The sequence below is a fragment of the Monodelphis domestica genome, chromosome 2 (assembly GCF_027887165.1).
Source record: "Monodelphis domestica isolate mMonDom1 chromosome 2, mMonDom1.pri, whole genome shotgun sequence".
Taxonomy (NCBI): Eukaryota; Metazoa; Chordata; class Mammalia; order Didelphimorphia; family Didelphidae; genus Monodelphis; species Monodelphis domestica.
Window position 1 is genome coordinate 210,329,494 of NC_077228.1, and position 21,060 is coordinate 210,350,553.

Genomic DNA, 21,060 nt, shown 5'->3' on the forward strand with positions numbered 1-21,060 from the left:
CATTAACTAGGGCCATTTTGGTAAGGATCTGGAAGAATAATTGACCTCTGAGTTACAATCCTTTGTAGGTGCCTAGGCCTCTGAGGGAGTAAGTAACTCACCCATGATCACAAAGTCAATATGTCAGAGGCAAGGGCTTCCTCTTGGTGATAATCATAAAAAAGAAAAAGTGGACACAGGGGAATGACTACATAGACAAACAAATAAAATCCTCACGGGGACTTAAGAGTGACTAAAAAGTTAAGATTTATTATGAACAGGGGGCAGCTGGTAGCTCAGTGGATTGAGAGCCAGACCCAGAGATGGGAGATCCTGGGTCCAAATCTGGCCTCAGACACTTCCCAGCTGTGTGACCCTGGACAGGTCACTTAACCCCGATTGCCCAGCCCTGACCACTCTTCTGCCTTGGAACCAAAACACAGTAATGATTCCAAGACGGAAGGTAAGGGGTTAAAAAAAAAGATTTATTATGAGCAGAATGTCATTTATTTAAACATATATAGTTGGGAAGAGAGTTTAAATCAGTTATAATACTGGGTAATTGGGCAGTTAGGTAGTACAGTGAATAGAGTGCCCAAATCTGGCCTCAGACACCTACTAGCTGTGAGAGCTTGGGCAAGTCACTTAACCCTGTTTACCACAGTTTCTTCAGTTGTCAAATAATCTAAAGAAGGAATTGGCAAACCACTCCAGTAGCTTTGCCAAGAAAACCCCAAACAGAATTACAAAGAGTTGAAAAATAACTGAACAAAGAGCTGTTCAGTGTCACTAATATTAAACCAATAAAAATGAAATAAAGAATGTGGAACTCTACCCAAAGAGTCATAAAATTGTACACGCCCTTTGATCTGGCAATACCACTATTAGGTCTGTATCCCAAAGAAATCATAAAAAAAGGGGAAAGAACCTGTTTGTACAAAAACACTTATAGTTGCTTTTTGTGGTAAAGAATTAGAAATTGAGGGGATGTCCATCCATTGAGGAATATCTGAATAAATTGGAGTATATGTTGGTGATGGAATACTATTGTGCTATATGAAATGATAAGCAGGATGATTTCAGAAAAAGCTGGAAAGATCTGCAGAAACTGAGGCAGAGCAAAATAAGCAGAACCAGGAGAACATTGTACACAGTAAATGGCAATATTGTATGATGATCCACTGTGAAAGACTTAGCTACAATGATCTGGGACAAGTCTATGGGGCTTATGACAAAGAATGTTATTTACCTCCAGAGAAAGAACTGTTGGAGTCTACAGCTACAGATCAAAGTATACTTTCTTTCACATCAGTTTATTTACGATTTTATTTTAGGGTTTTGGTTTTATATGAGCATTTTCTTATAACAATGACCAATATGAAAGTGTGTTTTGCATGATAATATATGTATAGCCCAGATCTAATTGCTTACCATCCCTGACTGGGGGGAAGTAAGTAAAGGAAGGAGACAATTTTGATCTTATACTTTTGGAATACTATGTTGAAAATTATTACTACATGTAATGGAGGAAATAAAATATCTTTGAATAAAAAGAAGAATAAATAATAAAAAATGTGGGGATACTCTTATTTTCTAATGGGGTAATAAGGAGAGAAAATAGATTTTTTTCCTTAAATATATGTGAGGGGGCAGCTGGGTGGCTCAGTGGATTGAGAGCCAGACCCAGAGATGGGAGGTTCTGGATTCAAATCTGGCCTCAGACACTTCCTAGCTGTGTGACCCTGGGCAAGTCACTTAACCCCCATTGCCTAGCCCTTACCACTCTTCTACCTTAGAACCAATACCCAGTATTGATTCTAAGATGGAAGGTAAGGGGTTTTAAAAAAATATATATATATATATAAAGAATCTTTTTTTTTTGTTTACCATCTCCCTAAGTGGGGATGGAAGGGAAGAAGACAATTTGGATCTTATAATTTTGAAAAACATGTAATAATAATTTTCAACATGTGCTTTTTTATTTTTAATTTAAAAATTTTTTTAAATTTATTATTACATGTGTTTGGGAAAAGAAAATATCTCTGGATAAAAAATGAATAAGTAAATTTGCAAAACAAAAAAGAATATAAATATTTTAAAGTGGTAGAGGTAGAGGGGTGGCTAGGGATGTGGAATGTTGCATATACTTGTAGATGAGTTCTCCATATTGTTAGTTTTACATGACTGTTTTCTCTGTTGATACTAGAAACATCTCATGGAGTAGGGAGGTCATTCGTGATTGTAATGCCCAAACAAAACACAACACCTTTTTTAAAAAAAAAGCAATATCTGGGTGGGCGAAGCAACTGACAACCTTCCCAAGTGGGCTAAAGCTACCTCTTGCAAAGTGGCCGCACACAGTTCAATGGCAATGTATTGGAATTGACGATCTCGCTCTGTGCAGAAATAGCGAATCACATTGGGATGCTCGTCTGATTCCCGAAGCAGCTGCACCTCCCGGTCTGCAAAACTGAAGCACTCTGGGAGTATCCTTTTCACTGCCACAGCTCTATTGTCAAACGTCCCTCTGGAAAAAGGGTAAAAAGGTATAAGGTTTGCCCCTTGGAAATATGGATGGGCAGCTAGGTGGTGCAATGGATAGAAGGCGGGTGTGAGTTGAAATTTGGCCTCAGACACTTCCTAGCTGTGTGACCCTGGCTAAATCATTTATTCCTGTTTGCTTCAGTTTCCTCACCTGTCAAATGACCTAGAGAAGGAAATGGTAAACTACTCCAGTTTCTCTGCCAAGAAAACCCCAAGGAGGGGGCAGCTGGGTAGCTCAGTGGATTGAGAGCCAAGCCTAGAGACAGGAGGTCCCACACTCAAATCTGATCTCAAACTTCCTAGCTGTGTGACCCTGGGCAAGTCACTTTACCCCCATTGCCCTGCCTTTAGCTCTCTTCTGCTTTGGAACTAATACATAGTATTGATTCCAAGACAGAAGGTAAGGGTTTAAAAAAACAAACAAACAAACCCAAGGGGGTCATTAAGAGTTGGACAGGACTGAAATAATTGAACAACAAGAAATGTGCTAGGCATTGTGCTAAGCACTGGGGATGGAGTGAGGGAGAGAGGAAGAGAGGCAGAGACAGAGAGAGGGAAAAGAGAGACATAGAGGGGAAAGAGAGGGAGAGGGAGAGAGAGAAGACATTCCCTGCCTTCATGGAGCTCATAATCTAATGAAAGAAACAACAAGCAAACATATTCAAACAAGGTATATATAGGATAAATAGGAAATAATTAACAGAGGGAAGGTACGAGAATGAAGAGGAATGGGAAAGGCTTCTTATAGAAGATGGGGTTTGAGTTGTGACTTTAAAGAAGCCAGAAAAGTGAGTAGGCAGAGATGAGGAGGGATAACATTCTAGGCAAGGGGGGACAGACAGAAAACGTACTCAGAGCTGAGAGATGGTGTCTTATTCTTGAAACAGCCAGGAGGCTAGTGTCACTGAACTGAAGAATATATGGAGGGCAAAAAGTGAAGAAAACTAGAAAGGTAGGAAGGAACCAAGTTTTGAAGGCCTTTGAAAGCCAAGCAGAAAACTTTCTATTTTATCCTAGAGGTAATAGGGAGCTACTGGAGTTTATTGAATAAGGGAATGACATGGTATGACCTGAGCTTTAAGAAGATCAGTTTGACAGTTGAATGGACAGTGGACTGGAGTAGTAAGAAACCTGAGGCAGGGAGACCCAGCAGGAACCTATTATCCAGGCATATGGTGATAAGGGAATACATCAGGGTAGCGATAGCGTCAAAGGAGAAAAGGAGCAATATGGGAAAGGCATTACAAAGCTAAAAATGGACAAACTTTTGGACATACTGAAATGTTCAAGGTGTCCAATTGGCAGATAGAGATGTGAGACTAGGAGTAAGGAGAGAGGCTGGATAAAATAGATGTAAGAATCATCTATATAGATATAACTGAATCCATGGGAGTAGATTTGTTGTTGTTCAGTTGTTTTAGTCATGTCCAACTCTTCTTTGACTCTATTTGGGGTTTTCTTGGTAAAGATACTGGAGTGGTTTCATTTGACTGATGAGGAAACTGAGGCAAGCAAGATTAAGTGACTTGCCCAGGATCACAGTTAGTAAGTGTCTGAGTCCAGATTTGAATTCAGAAAGATGAATCTTTCTAGGCTTTGCACTCTAACCACTATACCACCTAGCTGCTCCTGGGAGTGGATATGATCATTAAATGAAATAGAATAGACTCCCTTTGCACTCTGCCTTAGTCACATCTGAAGTATTGTGTTCACCTCTGAGTATCACAGTTTAAGGACAAAATAAAATAAGAGGGTTGTTGTTGTTGTTGTCGTCATCTTTCCTTCCTTCCTTCCTTCCTTCCTTCCTTCCTTCCTTCCTTCCTTCCTTCCTTCCTTCCTTCCTTCCTTCCTTCCTTCCTTCCTTCCTTCCTTCCTTCCTTCCTTCCTTCCTTCCTTCCTCCCTCCCTTCCTTCCTCCCTCCCTCCCTTCCTCCCTCCCTCCCTTCCTTCCTTCCTTCATTTCTTTCCTTCTTTCTTTCTTTCTTTCTTTCTTTCTTTCTTTCTTTCTTTCTTTCTTTCTTTCTTTCTTTCTTTCTTTCTTTCTTTCTTTCTTTCTTTCTTTCTTTCTTTCTTTCTTTCTTTCTTTCTTTCTTTCTTTCTTTCTTTCCATCCTTCCTTCCTTTCTTGCCTTCTTTCTTTCTTTCCTTCCTTCCTTCTTTTTAAAATTCTGTTTCTGTCTCTCTGTCTCTCTCCCTTACCCTCTGTCCTAGTATCAATTCTAAGATAGAAGAGTGACAAGACAATCAAGGTTAAGTGACTTACCCAGAGTCACACAGATAGGAAGCATCTGAAGTCAGAATAGAATCCAAGTCCTCTCAGCTGGCATTCTATCCACTGTGCTACCTACTACCCTATTCTTCATTTTCAAAGAAGACTAATGACACAACCAGTTGATGTCTTGACTTGTGCGGGAATTGGATTTTAAGTAAGGCAGAGTTGCACAAAGTCATTGGCTTCATTTTCAATGAGATGGTAAGATGGAGAGTGTCCAGAGGGAGGTAAGCAGGATAGTGAAAGTCCTCTGAGTCTATATCCTATGAGGATTATTTGATGTAAATGGGGATAAGGGGTGGCTAGGTAGCACAGTTGATAGAGCTCTAAGCCTAGAGATAATCTTTGGGCTCAAATTTGGCCTCAGGGGGGCAGCTGGGTAGCTCAATGGATTAACAGCCAGGCCTAGAGATGGGCGGTCCTGGGTTCAAATCTGGATTCAAACACTTCCCAGCTGGGTGACCCTGGGCAAGTCACTTAACCCGCATTGCCTAGCCTTTGCCACTCTTCTGCCTTGGAGCCAATACACAGTATTGATTCCAAGATCGCTTAACCCTGTTTGCCAAGCCCTTGTTACTCTTCTGTCTTAGAACTGATACTAAGACAGAAGGTAAGGGTTTTGAAGAAAAGCAGGGGAGGGGAGGGGAGGGAAGGGAAACTGGGGGTGCTAGGTCTGGAAAAGACTTGAGGTAGTGATGGTGGTGGAGAATACATGATAGTTACATTCACAATATTTGAAGTACTATCACCCCAAAGGATTATCAGACTTCTGTTTGGCTTCAGAAAATAGTGGGCAGAAAAGGCAAAGAGGCCAATTGCAGCTTAATATCAAGAAAACCTTCCTGACAATCAGCGTTGTTCAGAAATGGAATGGGCTGCCTCAGGAGATCTGTCCTTGGATTCTGGCCTCCAAACAGAGGCTAGATGGCTACTCGTCAGCTACGTTCTAATGGGGGATGCCTTTTAGGTATGGGTCAGACTGGGTGGCCACTGAAGTCCCTACAAATTCTCCGCTTCTGTGATTCCATGATCCTTGTTTCTCTGGACAGACAGGGGTCTCTCCACACCACTTACCTGTATACAATGGTGCCTTCAGCTCCATGTCCCAAGACATCCTTTGGGCAAAAGGAAATTTTCCCAACTACCACCATGCTGGTCTCTTCATCTGAGCCAAAATCATGACAAGAAAAAAAAATATTACTTTAAACAAGCATAAAGGAAATCCTTGAGGCGAAAACAAAATTAATTCTTTAAAGGTCAAGTCTTTCCTCTAGCCCAGTGCCAGACAGAAGTAGGTGCTTAATAAATGACTAGCGACTTGTCAAGAGGAGCCACACCTAGAGCTATTATTATGCAGGACAGAAAGTATTCCATGGGGAAGGGGAGACAAAAGCAACTGGATTTTCTAATTTGAGATTGAAAGAGTTAAAAGATGGGTGACCTGAGGCAAGTCACTTAATCCTGTTTGCCTCAGTTTCCTCATCTGTAAAATGAGCTAGAGAAGGAAACGGAAAACCACTCCAGTATCATAAGACTCCCAGCCAACCATATTTCTGCCTTGACGTCTTAACCATATTTAAGTGTTAAACTGGCTGTAGTGGATTGAAGTAGTGGATTTTGATTGAGTTGTCTGATTTAAAAAATCTATTTGGATTTTAATTGTGATGCAGAAGTGATAGTAACACACATTTGGTTTTGTTCAGACTTTTTTTTTTTAACCCTTACCTTCTGTCTTGGAATTAATACTGTGTATTGGCTCTAAGGCAGAAGAGCGGTAAGGGCTAGGCAATGGGGGTCAAGTGACTTGCCCAGGGTCACACAGCTGGGAAGTGGCTGAGGCCAGATTTGAACTGAGACCCTCCCATCTTTGGCCTGGCTCTCAATCCACTGAGCTACCCAGCTGCCCCCCAGTCTTTTTTCCCCCCATTCTGGTGGATAAATTCAATAAAGGTCATATCCAAAACAACACCACCAACAAAAAATTAGATGGGGAAATGAAGAGTCAGACAGGACTGAACAACAATAACAAAAGTTCCTAACACATGTCATTATGTTGATTAAATTCAATAAACATTTATTAACTCCTTTACTCTAAGAGCTCGACTTTCCTACTAAGAAGCATCATCCATCATTGGACAAGATTCAAACCAACTGACTAGCTGTGTGACTTCTTTGGATAAGTTAATTTTCCTCTGTAGCCCTCAACTCCCCTCAAGTATAAAATGGGAGGATTGAAGTAGATTGGGGGTTTTTCCATTGGAAGTCTGTGGACTTCCAAGGAATCTGTGGACATATTTCAGGAGGTTCCGTGGACTTGGAGAGGAAAAAACTCTATCTTTATTTAAATATAACTGGTTTCCTTTGTAATATGCTACATTTTAATTTTTGCTGTTCGGTCATTTTTCAGTTGTATCCAACTCTTCATGACTCCATTTAGGTGGGGTAGCTGGGTGGCTCAGTCGATTGAGAGCCAGGACTGGAGTTGGGAGGTCCTGGGTTCAAATTTGGCTTCAGACACTTCCTAGTTGTATGACCCTGGGCAAGTCACTTAATCCCAACTGCCTAGCTCTTATTGCTCTTCTGCCTTAGAACTGAAACTTAGTATCAATTCTAGGACAGAAGAAAAAGTGTTTTTTTAAAAATGACTGCATTTTTAAACAAAATACTGGGGTGACTTACCATTTCCTTCTCCATCTCATTTGACATATAAGGAAACCAAAGCAAAGAGGGTTAAGAAACTTGCCCAGGGCCACATAGCTCATAGGTGTCTGAGGCCACATTTGAGCTCAGGGAGATGAGTCCTTCTGATTCCAGGCCTGGCACTCTCTCTATCCACTAAGCCACCCAGCTTCCCTATATATTTTATTTTATGTATTTAAAAAAAATTACTTTGAGAAAGGATCCATAGACTTCACCAGATAGCATCCAGAGGGATCCATGACACAATAAAGTTTAAGGATACATAGACCATGATATCCAAGGTCTCCTGTGGCCCTAAATTTTTTTATTGGGGGGGGGGCATTTTATTTTATTTTTTATCTACATATTATTCATTCTTGTAAGTGAACAATCCCATAAAACCCAAAGCCCAAAACATAAACCCAAATAAACAAGTGATAAATCACATGCTTTCATCTGCATTGCTATTCCAACAGTTCTTTGTCTGGAGGTGGAGAGCATTCTTTCTTTTCTTTCTTCCTTTCTTCCTTTCTTCCTTTCTTCCTTCCTTCCTTCCTTCCTTCCTTCCTTCCTTCCTTCCTTCCTTCCTTCCTTCCTTCCTTCCTTCCTTCCTTCCTTCCTTCCTTCCTTCCTTCCTTCCTTCCTTCCTTCCTTCCTTCCTTCCTTCCTTCCTTCCTTCCTTCCTTCCTTCCTTCCTTCCTTCCTTCCTTCCTGTGTATTGGTTCCAAAGCAGAAGAGCAGTAAGGGATAGGCAATGGGGGTTAAGTGACTTGCCCAGGGTCACACAGGTAGGAAGTGTCTGACATGAGATTTGTACCCAGGACCTCCCATCTCTAGACCTGGCTCTCAATCCACTGAGCCACCCAGCTGCCCCCCCCTCCCCCCCCTCCCCCCCAAGAGCATTCTTTCTTATAAGCCCTCAGAATTATCCTGGACCATCCTGGACCATGTTGAGAGTAGCTCAGTCTATCTCATTTGATCGTTCCACAATATTGCTGTTACCATGAACATTGTTTTCCTGGTTCTGCTTATTTTACTTCTCATCAGTTCATGGAGTCCAGTTCAAATAGAAATCAAGCAGTTTATCATTCCTTGCAGCACAATAGTATTCCATCACCAAAATAAGCCACAATTTGTTTGGCCATTCTCCAGTCAAGGGGTATCCCTTTAGTTTCCAATTCTCTGTGCAGCCCTAAATTTCTATGATTTGTGCCTCTCGTACTTCTTCCACCAGAAGATTCCCCACACTGTGCCTCAAGAGAATTTCTAGCCTTCCATGACATCTAGTCCTTAGAAAACGAGATAATGGAAGAAGGTGCCAAGGTGGTCCCCCCACTGCCTAGTCCTTACCATGATCCAGCCTTGGAACCAATACATAGTAATGATTCTAAGATGGAAGGTAAAATTTTTTTTTAAAAAGTTAAGGCTGTCCTAGAGGGTAACTGGGTGGTTTACCAGATTGAGAAACAGCCCTGGAGGTCCTGGGTTCAAATCTGTCCTCAGACACTTCCTAGCTGTGTGATTCTGAGCAAGTCACCTAGCCCTTACTGCTCTTCTACCTTGGAACTGATACACAGTATTGATTCTAAGATGGAAGGTAAGGGGTTAAAAAAAAAAGTAAGGGTGTCCTTAAGAACCATTGGGAAATTACATTTTATAGTTCCTTGAGAGGCAGAAACAGAATCATCCTGTTATGAATTTATTTTTCCTAGCTGGTCTCGATGACAAAAGATGTAACGTAGAAAATAACACATGGCTTTACCATTCTCATCTTGCTCAGCAGCCACGATGCTGCTGACCTTGAAAGCTGAGTTGCTGGAATGCTGAGAGTGGTTGGAGCCCTTGGGGGACATGTTGGGACTGCTGGGAGCTGAGCTCTCGGAGTGCAAACCAGCAGAGACATCCAGGAAATCCGAGTCCTGAGACAGGTCACTCGGAGGCTGGAAAGGGAGCTGCTGTTGTTGCAACAGCTGGATCCTCTCTTCCAGCTGCCTCTGAAACTGCTGGTGCTGGAGCTGCTGCTGCTGGTGCATGCTCTAGGGAGAAACAAACACGAGAACACCTCAGGGCTTAGCAGGACACAGTTACCTATTGATCCACCCCAAGAGAAATCCCCTCAAGAGAAATGGAGAAGGGCTGCCATGTGGAAGTAGGAGTAGTTTTGGAAGGCACAGAGAGGACCCACAGGCAGAAGTTCAATGCAGGTGCATTTCCACTCGATATAAAGAGCAGAGAAGCTGATTGGTGACTGGCCAAAGAGTCAATTCTGAGGGGGCAGCCAGGTGGCCAGAGAGCCAGGCTCAGAGAAGGGAGGTCCTGGGTTCTGTAAGTATTAAAATTAATGGGCTGGTGAAATATATGAAAATTATAAATCTTTTATTTACAAAAGAGGTGGAAAGAGTGAAAGCAGAGGAATACCGAATGGTCAAGAAGACATTAACCTATCTAACTAAATATTGTTCCAGTGCTTGGCTCAGCCAGAACTTGTTAACCTTCAACCAGAATTAAACTCTCTCCAGATGACAGGAAGGGAAAACCAAAGTGTTAACACCAACTAGGCAAAGAGAATAAAGGATTCTCTTTTCACAAGTGCAAACAGAATAGTTTCACAGTTCAAATCTGGCCTCAGATGGTGACCCTGGGCAAGTCCCTTAACCCCCTTTGCCTAGCCTTTACTGCTCTTCTGCCTTAGAACCAATACCTAATATTCATTAAGACAGAAAGGGAGGATTTAATTTGAAGACACTTTATTTTCCCAGTTGTACATAATAATTTTCAACAAACATTTTCCAAAATTATAAGATCCAAATGGACTCCCTCTTTATTTAGTTCCCTCCCCTAACTCAGTGATGGTAGCCAATTTGATCTGGGCCATACATGTATTCTCATGCAAAACACACCTCCATATCAGTCACTGTTGTAAGTGCACACCCATATAAAACCAAATTCTCCAAATAAAACTGTAAATAAACTAATGGGAAAGATCATATGCTTTGATCTGCAACTGACTCCAACAGTTCCAACTCCATCACAAGTCCTTCAGAATTGTCAAAGGTAAGAGTTAAAAAAATTTTTTTTCTTTTTTAAAAAGAGTCAACCCTGAAGCCAAGACTTGAGTTCCAGTCCTACTTCTGATACACACTGGCTTGGGGACCCTGGGTCAATCACTTAATCTTTCAGCACTCTAGAAAACTCTTTTTAACTGAATTGTGGGGAAGCAACCATCCTGCATTGCTGAAGGACCTTTCCCTACTGGGGAGTTCCCTATAGACCAGGGAAATCCCAGGTACAATTTCTCTCCTTACCCTAAAAAGAAAAAAACAATTTGAGCAGCTTCAAAATAAATAGGTTAGGGGCAGCTAGGCAGCATCGTGGATAGAGAAATGGGTCTACATTTAGGAGGACCTGGGTTCAAATCTGACCTCCGACACTCCTAGCTGTGTGACCTTGAGCAAGTCATTTAACCCTGATTGCCTAGCCCATGCTGCTCTTTTGTCTTAGAATTGATACTAGGACAGAAGGCAAGAGAGATTTATAAATAAACCAACAAATAGACTAGACTAGATTAGACTAGACTACACTAAACTAAATTAGACTAGAATAGAATAGACTAGACTAGATTAGACTAGAATAGAATAGACTAGTCTAGACTAGACCAGAATAGAATAGAATAGACTAAACTAGAATAGGATATAATAGAATAAATTAGACTAGACTGGATTAAATTAGACTAGAATAGACTAGACTAGACCAGATTAGACTAGCCTAGACTAGACTAGACTAGAATAGAATACACTAGAATAAACTAGAATAGAATAGAATAGATTAGACTAGAATAGAATAGAATAGACTAGAATAGACTATACTAGACTAAACTAGACTATGTTAGACAAGACTAGAATAGAATAGAATACACTAGAATAAACTAGAATAGAATAGTCTAGAGTAGAATAGAATAGAATACACTAGAATAGACTAGACTAGACTATATTAGACAAGACTAGAATAGAATAGAATACACTAGAATAAACTAGAATAGAATAGTCTAGAGTAGAATAGAATAGAATACACTAGAATAGACTAGACTAGACTATATTAGACAAGACTAGAATAGAATAGAATAGAATAGAATAGAATAGAATATACTAGAATAAACTAGAATAGAATAGAATAGTCTAGATTAGAATAGACTAGACTAAAACAAAATACACTAGAATAGACTAGACTAAACTAGACTATATTAGACTAGACTAGACTAGACTAGAATAGAATAGAATAGAATAGAATAGGTTAATCCAAAGGGAAATGAGCGACCAGTCCTTGGTGATGTTTAGACAAAGGCGAGATGACCACTTCCATCAGGGATGCTGTGAAAGAAGTCACTAACATGGATGAAAAGGAATCTTTTTAGCTCTAAGACCAACTCACTCTTCATTCATCCATCCATCCATCCATTCACGAAGAACCCAACAATCACTGCTGCAATGCTAAGGGGCAAACAGATTGCCAACTAGAAAAGCAGGGCCAATAAAGATTAGCTCCACGAGAATGGGTCTTACCATTGGGTAGGTGATGACGAAGGCGACCCATCCAATGAGAAGGAAGGTACACAGGATGATTGTAGCCATGTCCTTCAACATGGAGTCTACAGCAGCCTCTGTTTTTACTGGGGTTCGAGTGAATTCAATATCTTGACGAGTAGTAGGAGTTGGTTCTTCTGTGTGCCGGTCAACCATTTTGATAACCTTCTATAGAAGAGAGGGTCTACTTCACTGCAAAAGCCCCTTCCCCAGTGACAAAGCTTTGAGAGCTAACAACAAGAGGCTCTTAGTTTCTGGACTTCCCTCCGACAATCTATGGGTCTCTGAGACTTCGCTATTTACTATCAGTGTAAGTCCTAGAAACTTAAAACCCCAACAGCATAAAATAAAGGAATCCACTCCATGGTCTGGAATCTTAACAGCACCCAGGACTTTTTAAAACTCTCAGAGAAAAACTTAACCCCATTTCTTACTACCACCTTTTATTATTTGTCCTTTCTTTCCTTTTTTCCCCCTTAAATCCCTACTTTCCATCTTAGAATCAATACCATCCAAGTCCAGCACTCTGTACACTATAGCTTTTTTTTTTTTTAAATCCTTTACCTTCCACCTTGGAATCAATACTATATATTGGTTCCAAGGCAGAAGAGTGGTAAGGGCTAGGCAAAGAGGTTAAGTGACTTGCCCAGGGTCACACAGCCAGGAAGTGTCTGAGGCTGTATTTGAATGCAGGACTCTCAATCCACTGAGCCACTTAGCTGCCCCCTTGAAAGTCATCGGCCTCAGAATCACTGAACTGAAGTCCAGTGGCAAGACAAAAAGTCTTTATTTTTAAATTATATGAATTAGATTTTCTAGTAATTTTTCAGCTTTACTAATAGACTCTGAAATTAGTTACCACAATGCTCACCTTCTCCAGGCTTTGTCTACAACAGGGTACCATTTCCTAAGTGTAATTGATGTTCCTGGGAGATAACAATGGATCCTCTACTTTAGCCAGGCCGTTGTCGTCTTAGGGATATGACACGCTCATTTCCTCCTCTGTGTTTCTTTATTCATGCTATTTCCCTCACTTTGGATGCTTCCTCTAGCTCTCATATGGAGCGATAGCCAAAGCATAATTCCTGAACTCTTCCCCAAAAGTCCCAACCAGTCATTCTCTCTTCTGACCGCCTGCGGTGCTTATAGTTTATGTCATGCAAAATGGCGCCCTTGATCTGATACCATCTCCTGTCCCTGAGTCCTAGTCTTGTCTTCCTCTCCCAAATAGCCCATGAGCTTGAGGTTGGAGGCTACACCTTAGCTTTTTTCTGTCTGCATTTAATACTCTCCTATATCTAAAACAGTGTCAACACATATGCAGAAAACCCATGCTAACTGAGTCTTCCATTCACCAACCTCATCAAAACTCTTTTCGGAATCAGCAGGGATCACATTTTCAGGATGCCGGGGCAGTTTGTTGGGGAATTTCTCCAGGACTGTGGTGGAAGCAGACAGGGGGATCTCATGATGTCCTGAGAGAGGAAACAAGAGTACTTCATTAGCAAATAATGTCTGATGATGATGACTTCTCAGAACCCCACAGACCCTCTGGCTGCCCCTCAATCTTTAATTTGCAATATGTTTGTAAAAGAGCCTTGAACCCTTAGTAAAAGGATGACCTGTTCTTCTATAAGTCACTGCCGGGGAGGTTGGTCTCTCCCAAAAGTAGAAGGATGAGTTAGGCAATAAAAAGGTTAAACCTAGAGGATGAATAGAGGAAGAGGGGAGATGAGAGGTCCTTGGGGAAGAGAGAAATAAAGATAAGATTAGGATCCAATTAGAATGGAGGTTTTAGAAATTCTGGTAGCTAGTCAAGTGGGGAATGGTTTGGTGAAAAGGCCATTTTAGTGACCACCTGTGTGACCTTGGATAAATCCCTTAACCTCTTTGGGGTATCAGTTTCCTTGGCCATAAAATAAAAGGATTAGGTTAGATGACGACCTCAAAGCAGGGGTGTGTTGATAAATAATTAATTCAATTTAATTAAATAACTAATAACTAGCTATGGGAAAAAAAAAAGTTTTATCTTGTATTATAAACATTTTTCTCATCACTTTCTTAAATCCAGAGGATCCACAAAACCATAAATCAAACCCAGATTTATAATCTTTGCTGATTTCTGTGATGGAAATGCTCATACTTTGAATTTTAATCATTGCCTCCTTTCTAGCTTATCACAGTACCTGGCAAATAGTTGGTGCTAAATAAATGTTTATTAATTATTGATCCCTAATTAATTATTATATTATTAATTAATTATTGAGCCTAGAACTGCTGGCCTTAAAGCAGGGGTTCTTAACTTTGAGGGCTATAAATAGTTTCATTCTGATAAATGTATTTCAATTTAATTGGCATTTGTACTCATACATTTAGAAAACACTATTCTAGGGGGTGGGGTGGGGGGCATCTAGTTAGCACAATGGATAGATCGCCAAGCCTGGAGTCAAGAAGACCTTGGGTTCAAATCTGGCCTCAGATACTACCTAGCTCCGTGACCCTAGACAAGTCACTTAACCTCGATTGCATAGCCCTTGTCCATCCATCTTCTGTCCTAGAATTGATACTGACAAAAGGTAAGGGTTTATAATAAAACAAAACAAAAAACCCCACTATTCTGAAAAGGGGTCCATAGCCTTCATTAGACTGCCTAAGAGCTCCATGACATAAAAATAATTAAGAAGATCTGCCTAAAATGCATCTTGAGTGGTCGGGTCCTTTTCGAAGGCTCCAGGATCTAAGAAAGTCTGCTTTTGTCCACCAGAGGCCAGTATGTCACTATCCAAACTAAAGCAATACTATCCAAAGCAAAGGAAAGGGGATGATTGTAGGATCCCAAGAGAGAAAATGGGAAAATGGGTCCCATCTCCCCCTCCATTCCAAAGCCAAGCATGGGGCTCCTCTCCCAGGCAACCACATATATCCTTCACTCGTGATTACCCAATACTTGCCACTTCCCCACCCTTGGGACCATTACAACCTCAACACTAGCTGCACTGAGAACCATCTGGAAATTCATCTCTCCCTCTCTTCCCAGCATGCCCAGTCCCTCCCCCCATCACTCTTTCACAGGTCCACCCTGGACAGGGAAGACAATGAGCAATGAATAAAAGCCCCCTCCTCTCTTTCCTCTTTGGTTACAAAGGATGAACAGGCAAGGATATTACAATCAATGCAGCAGATCTCATTACATTATCTTTCCTCAATCTTGTAACCATGGAAAAATATTTTAAATTAACTAATTAAATAAAATTCCCTCCCCCCCCAAAACAAAACAAAACAAAACATTATCTTTCCTCCCCAAACCCAACCTTCTTTCAAACATTTCCATTTCTGTTGAAGGCACCCCCACCCTTCCGGATAGAAATTTTGGTGTCATTCTTGTTTCCTCACTTCCACGCACCCCATATATCCAAGCAGTTGCCCAATCTTCCATTTTCTAACATCTCTCACTTCCAGTCCCTTCTGTCTACTCACACAATTGCAGCCCTGGTTGCCAAAGGCTGTCTCCTTCCTCCCCTGCCTACCCTCCACCCCCAGCTCCCCCCAATACCTGCTCTGCCCTCTCCCATCTGCCTCCTGGTTGTCCTAAATTCCTTCAAGTCCTGACTTAAATTCCATCTTTGGCCAGAGGTTTTCCCCCATCCCTGCCCTCTTCCCCAAGATTCCCTTCCTCTATATTGTCTATATCTTGTATGTAGAATCACTTACATGTTGCTTGCCCCATTATAATGTATATTGCATAAAGGTGAGACTCGTGCTTTTTTCTTCTTCTTTCTACCCCAGGGCTTAGCACATAGGATTAAAGTGCTTAGGATGAAATGTTTAGTGACTTATTAATTAGTCCCCCTCCTTCAATTCCAATCCACGTTCCACATGCTTACCAAAATTTTCTTAAGTCTAGATTTGGCCATGTCACATAGTTTCTCCTCCCTCTTACCCTGAAATCAGCTTTGGTGACTTCTTAACACCCATAGTGTCAATATTGACTGAAAACTCCCCCATCTGGCACCAACCAACCTGCTTTCCCAGTCTTCTCATACAGGGTGTCCCAAAATTCTTGGTGCAGTGTTTTTTAACTTATTAAAGTTTAAACTACTTTTGGGATAACCTGAATATCACTCCTTTTCCAGTATGCTTTAAGGTAAAGTCATTCTGGCTTCCTTGTTAATTCACAAATTCACATTAAAAAAATACAGTTAAATATCCAAACATGACTAGGAATTAATTAATGCATGAAAACATCCATTAAGCAGAATCACATAAAGAAAGAAAAAGGAATCAATTTAAACTTTCTGAGTTGGAATCTGAGACAATGCATTTTTACTCACTCCCCCCGCCCCATTTCATATGGTAAATGGCTGGCCACATGCTAAAAGTGTTTCTTGGTTAAAAGCTGCTGGTTTGGGGGCAGCTGGGTAGCTCAGTGGATTAACAGCCAGGCCTAGAGATGGGAGGTGTCCTGGGTTCAAATGTGGCCTAAGACACTTCCCATCTGTGTGACCCTGGGCAAGTCACTTGACCCCCACCGCCTAGCACTTACCACTCTTCTGCCTTGGAACCAATATACAGTATTGATTTCAAGATGGAAGGTAAGGGTTTTAAAAAAAAAGCTGCTGGCTTTTATGACCAATTATTTGATATAAATTATTTGAGTGTGACCAATTATTTGATAATTACACCAGATATCTTTCAATTATAAATTACCTTAAAAAAAGAAGAAGAAATTCACTTGCTTGGGCTAGCTACATTGAGCAAATTAACTTAACAATCTTTTTTTTCCATTGATTAGTTGTTTCCTATTCTTCCTGATCTGGGGTTTTCCATTTTCTTCTCCAATTCATTTTACAGATGAGGTACCCAAGGCAAACAGGTTAAGTGACTGGCCCAAGATCACACGGCTTTTAAATTTCTGAGACCAGTTTGAATTTAGGTACTCCTGAGTCTAGGGCCAGCATTCTATCCACTGCACCACTCTAACAAATAATTATTATTTACAAATCTATCCAATCCTTCTACACATACACATTTCCCAAAAATAGTGAAATGCATACAAGAACAAAAAGATCTTTTTGTGTGTGTGCTGAGGATAAATATAATTCTAAATAACTAAAAATATTATTTCTAGAATAGACTAAAATATTCTGATACTAGTATATGCATTATAATGTACATAATACTTTATATAAATGCTTATAAATGTGTCTAGAGGTAGCTAGAGATGGACAGTTATTTAAGTACAGATCACAGATAAATAGAAAATAGAAAGAGAGGTATAGCTATGGATAGAGAACTATAGATGATAAGACAACAGGCAGAAAGGTGGAAGGAAGGAAGGAAGGAAGGAAGGAAGGAAGGAAGGAAGGAAGGAAGGAAGGAAGGAAGGAAGGAAGGAAGGAAGGAAGGAAGGAAGGAAGGAAGGAAGGAAAGAGAAGGGAGGAAGGAAAGAGAAGGGAGGAAGGAAAGAGAAGGGAGGAAGGGAGGAAGGGAGGGGAGGGAAGGAAGGGAAGGAGGGAGGGAAGAAGGGAAGGGAGGGAGGCAGGAGGGAAGGAAGGAGGGAAGGGAGGAAGGCAGGGAGGAAGGAAGGAAGGAAGGCAGGAAGGCAGGAAGGAAGGAAGGCAGGAAGGAAGGCAGGCAGGAAGGCAGGAAGGCAGGAAGGCAGGAAGGCAGGAAGGCAGGAAGGAAGGCAGGAAGGCAGGAAGGAAGGAAGGAAGGAAGGAAGGAAGGAAGGAAGGAAGGAAGGAAGGAAGGAAGGAAGGAAGGAAGGAAGGAAGGAAGGAAGGAAGGAAGGAAGGAAGGAAGGAAAGAGAAGGGAGGAAGGAAAGGAGGAAGAGAGGGAGGGAGGGAGGAAGGAAGGATAGGTATAGATATATAGATAGGGGTAAAGATGGATATAGATGAAAGTCAATTGATAAAAAAGTGGGAAAAGTTGGATAAGTAGGTATAGATGACAGACATAGAGATGAACAGAGATAAAGATGAATAGATATAGATTATAGAAAATAGATAAAAAGAAAGTTGCATAGATAGATGGATAGATAGGTACTGATGACAGATAATAGATAGATTGGATAAGGATACAGATGATAGACAATAGAAAGACAGATAGGCAGGCAGACAGAAAGATGGGAAAGCATTCAAATAACTTTTACTGGTGAAATGCATAATCTAAAAAAGTTTGGAGGCCACCAAACTAAGGTATGGTCTCTTTCTTACCTATGAGAAGCCAATAATTGGTCCAGTAGTTGAGTTTGTTCTTTCCTTTGAATCCAAAACCAAACTCTACGCTGGGGGTGATCACACACTCTTCATTACTTTTGATTGTGACACCGTCTGTCTGGGGGCCTTCCAGTTGGGGAAAGGCACTACCTCGAGGCTATGAAGATAGGAGGGAAGCAGGATTGAGGCTTGGGGTACTGCTGTGCTGAACCCACAAAGAACCCAAACGACAACCTCTCTAAGTCCTGAGGGAATTGAAAGGTCATACAGTAGAGTATAAAGGATTCTGAGCTTGGGTTTCTGGGTTTGAATCCTGGCTCTGTCACCAGCTTTGTGCCCCTGGGTCAAGCACTTACCCTCTGAGCCTCAGTTTTCTCATTTGTACGCATTTCCACAACCTACATTCGAAGGACTGTGAAGAGTCAAATGCTGTTATCACTTCTTTGGGCATCTGATTGAGCTGCCATGTTTATAGTTCCTAGGATCACAGATCTAGAGGGAACAGACCTGAGGGACCATCTAGTCCAACTCTCTCATTTTACAAATGAGGAAACTTAGGAGCAAGAAACATAAGTGACTTTTCCAAGGTCACAAAGGCATCAGACATGGGATTTGAACCCAGTTCCTCCGAGTCTAAAGTCAGTACTCTTTCCCATGAATGTGTTCATAAAATACCTGATATCCTTTTCATTTGATTCTCACAACAACCCTGGAAGGTAAAATCTATGGATATTATTGTACCCATTTTATAGCGAGGGAACTAAGCCTCAGAAATAAAGTGACTTTTGGCTTTTGATCACACAGCAAATGATAACTGTTGGAGGTGGGATTCACATCCAGGACTCTCCTGGCTTCAGGCCCAGGACACTTTCTACTGCCACCTGCAGCTTCTTACATATACCTCATTCTATATTTGTGGGAGTTTTTTGTTCAGTCGTGTCAGACTCTGTAATCCCTTTTGAGGTTTTCTTGGCAAAGATACTGGAGTGATTTGCTATTTCCTTCTCCAGTTCATTTTACAGATGAAGAAACTGAGGCAAACAGGGTGAAGTGACAGGGGTGGGGATGGGGTGGAATTAAAGGCCTTGACAACCCCTTCTGGATCTAAATCTACAATCCTATACCTGCGTTAACAGTCGCAGTAATGGTAGACTTTATAGCATGCTTTAATGGGTTTTACCTTATTTGTTCTAGGTCTGCATCCCTATGTAAAAAGCACTGAACTCTTCCAATTTTCCATGTCGGCTAGTGAAAGCAATAATTCTCATGACAAACTGATTCCACTGAACTAAATACTATGCATGTCAGATTAGTCAGAGAGCTGAGTGCCCTGGTTAACTGAGAGTTGTCAGACGCTGGTTATTTATTAATCTTCAGAGCATTATTGTACAATCAAACAGGCATCATGAAAGCTACCCTGGGCCTATTTGATCTAGCCACACCACTGGCTTAGTGGAACGAGACCCAGTTTCTGTCCTTGATGCTCCTAGCTTGTTCAGGGGTTTGGGGTAAATCAATAACTTTCTGGACCTCAGTTTCTTCATATGAAAAAAAGTTGATAGGAGATATTCTTTTTAAAAACAAACTAACAAAAAACCCTTATCTTCAGTCTTAGAATCAATGCTGTGTATTGGTTCTAAGGCAGAAAAGGGGTAAGGGCTAATGAGGGTCAAGTGACTTGCCCAGGGTCACACAGCTAGAAAGTGTCTGAGGTCACATTTGAACCCAGGACCTCGTGGGCCCGGCTCTCAATCCATTGAGCCGCCTAGCTGCCTCCAATACGAAATATTCTAAGGAGGACTCATGCTTCCTGTTGAGGCTGGGCCACATAAGCTCTGAGATCCAAGTATCTTTTCCCATCTAGGCATCGATGACTCTCAAAGAGTCTTTCAAGCTTGGACATGATTTCTAGTCTATTAAAAGGCTCGTCAGTATCTGTTAGAAATGACATAGGTTGTGCAGTACTGATGAGTCAGTGTCGGAAACTGGGCTAAACATATGACACATCGTGAGTTTAAATCTTGCCTCTAAGGGACATCTAGGGAGCACAATGAATAGAATTCCAGGCCTGGAGTTGGAAAGACTTGGGTTCAAATCTGGTCTCAGACACTTCCTACCCTCGCTGTGTGTCTCTGGGCAAGTCACTTAACCCCCATTGCCTCACCCTTACCACTCTTTTTGTTTTAGAGTTAATACTAAGATAGAAGGAAATAGCTTTAATAATAAATAAATAAATAATGCATAATCATTCCATTATTAAATTTTAAGATCAAATATTATTATATTATAATAATAATTATATCATATTATAAATTATATGAATATAATATATTTGTACATTAACTAATTTAATAAATGAATTAAAAACTAAATAAATAATTAAAAACTAAAAATATTTTTAAAAATAATAATCGGGCCTCAGACACTAATTGTGTGATCTGTGCAAATAAGTCACTTAACCCCAGTTGCCTAGCCCTTGCTGCTCTTCTGTCTTAGAAAGAATGCTAAAAAAGAAGGGAAGGGTTTTAATAATCATAATAAAGTTGCCTAGCCCTTGCTGCTCTTCTGTCTTAAGAATGAATACTAAGAGAGATGGGCAGAGTTTTTAAAAATAATAATAATAATGGCCTCAGACAATAACTGTGTGACCCTAGGCAAGTCACTTAACCCCAACTGCCTAGCCCTTGATGCTCTCCTATATTAGAATGAATACTAAGACAGAGGGGAAGGGTTATAATAATCATAATAATGATGATAATGATGATGATGATGATGATAATCTGACCTCA

General features: G+C 40.9%; 1 protein-coding gene across 1 annotated transcript in view; it reads right to left on the reverse strand.

Annotated features, from left to right (window-relative positions):
* The window catches only part of ERN1 (endoplasmic reticulum to nucleus signaling 1), a 133,992-nt gene that overhangs the window by 18,139 nt on the left and 94,793 nt on the right, over nucleotides 1-21,060 (reverse strand). Inside the window, exons 11-16 of the mRNA XM_056814671.1 lie at nucleotides 18,269-18,428; nucleotides 13,412-13,527; nucleotides 12,032-12,220; nucleotides 9,235-9,508; nucleotides 5,868-5,958; nucleotides 2,317-2,506 (exon numbers count right to left, since the gene is read on the reverse strand). Coding sequence (XP_056670649.1) covers nucleotides 2,317-2,506; nucleotides 5,868-5,958; nucleotides 9,235-9,508; nucleotides 12,032-12,220; nucleotides 13,412-13,527; nucleotides 18,269-18,428 — 1,020 coding nt within the window. The remainder of the gene's footprint in view (nucleotides 1-2,316; nucleotides 2,507-5,867; nucleotides 5,959-9,234; nucleotides 9,509-12,031; nucleotides 12,221-13,411; nucleotides 13,528-18,268; nucleotides 18,429-21,060) is intronic.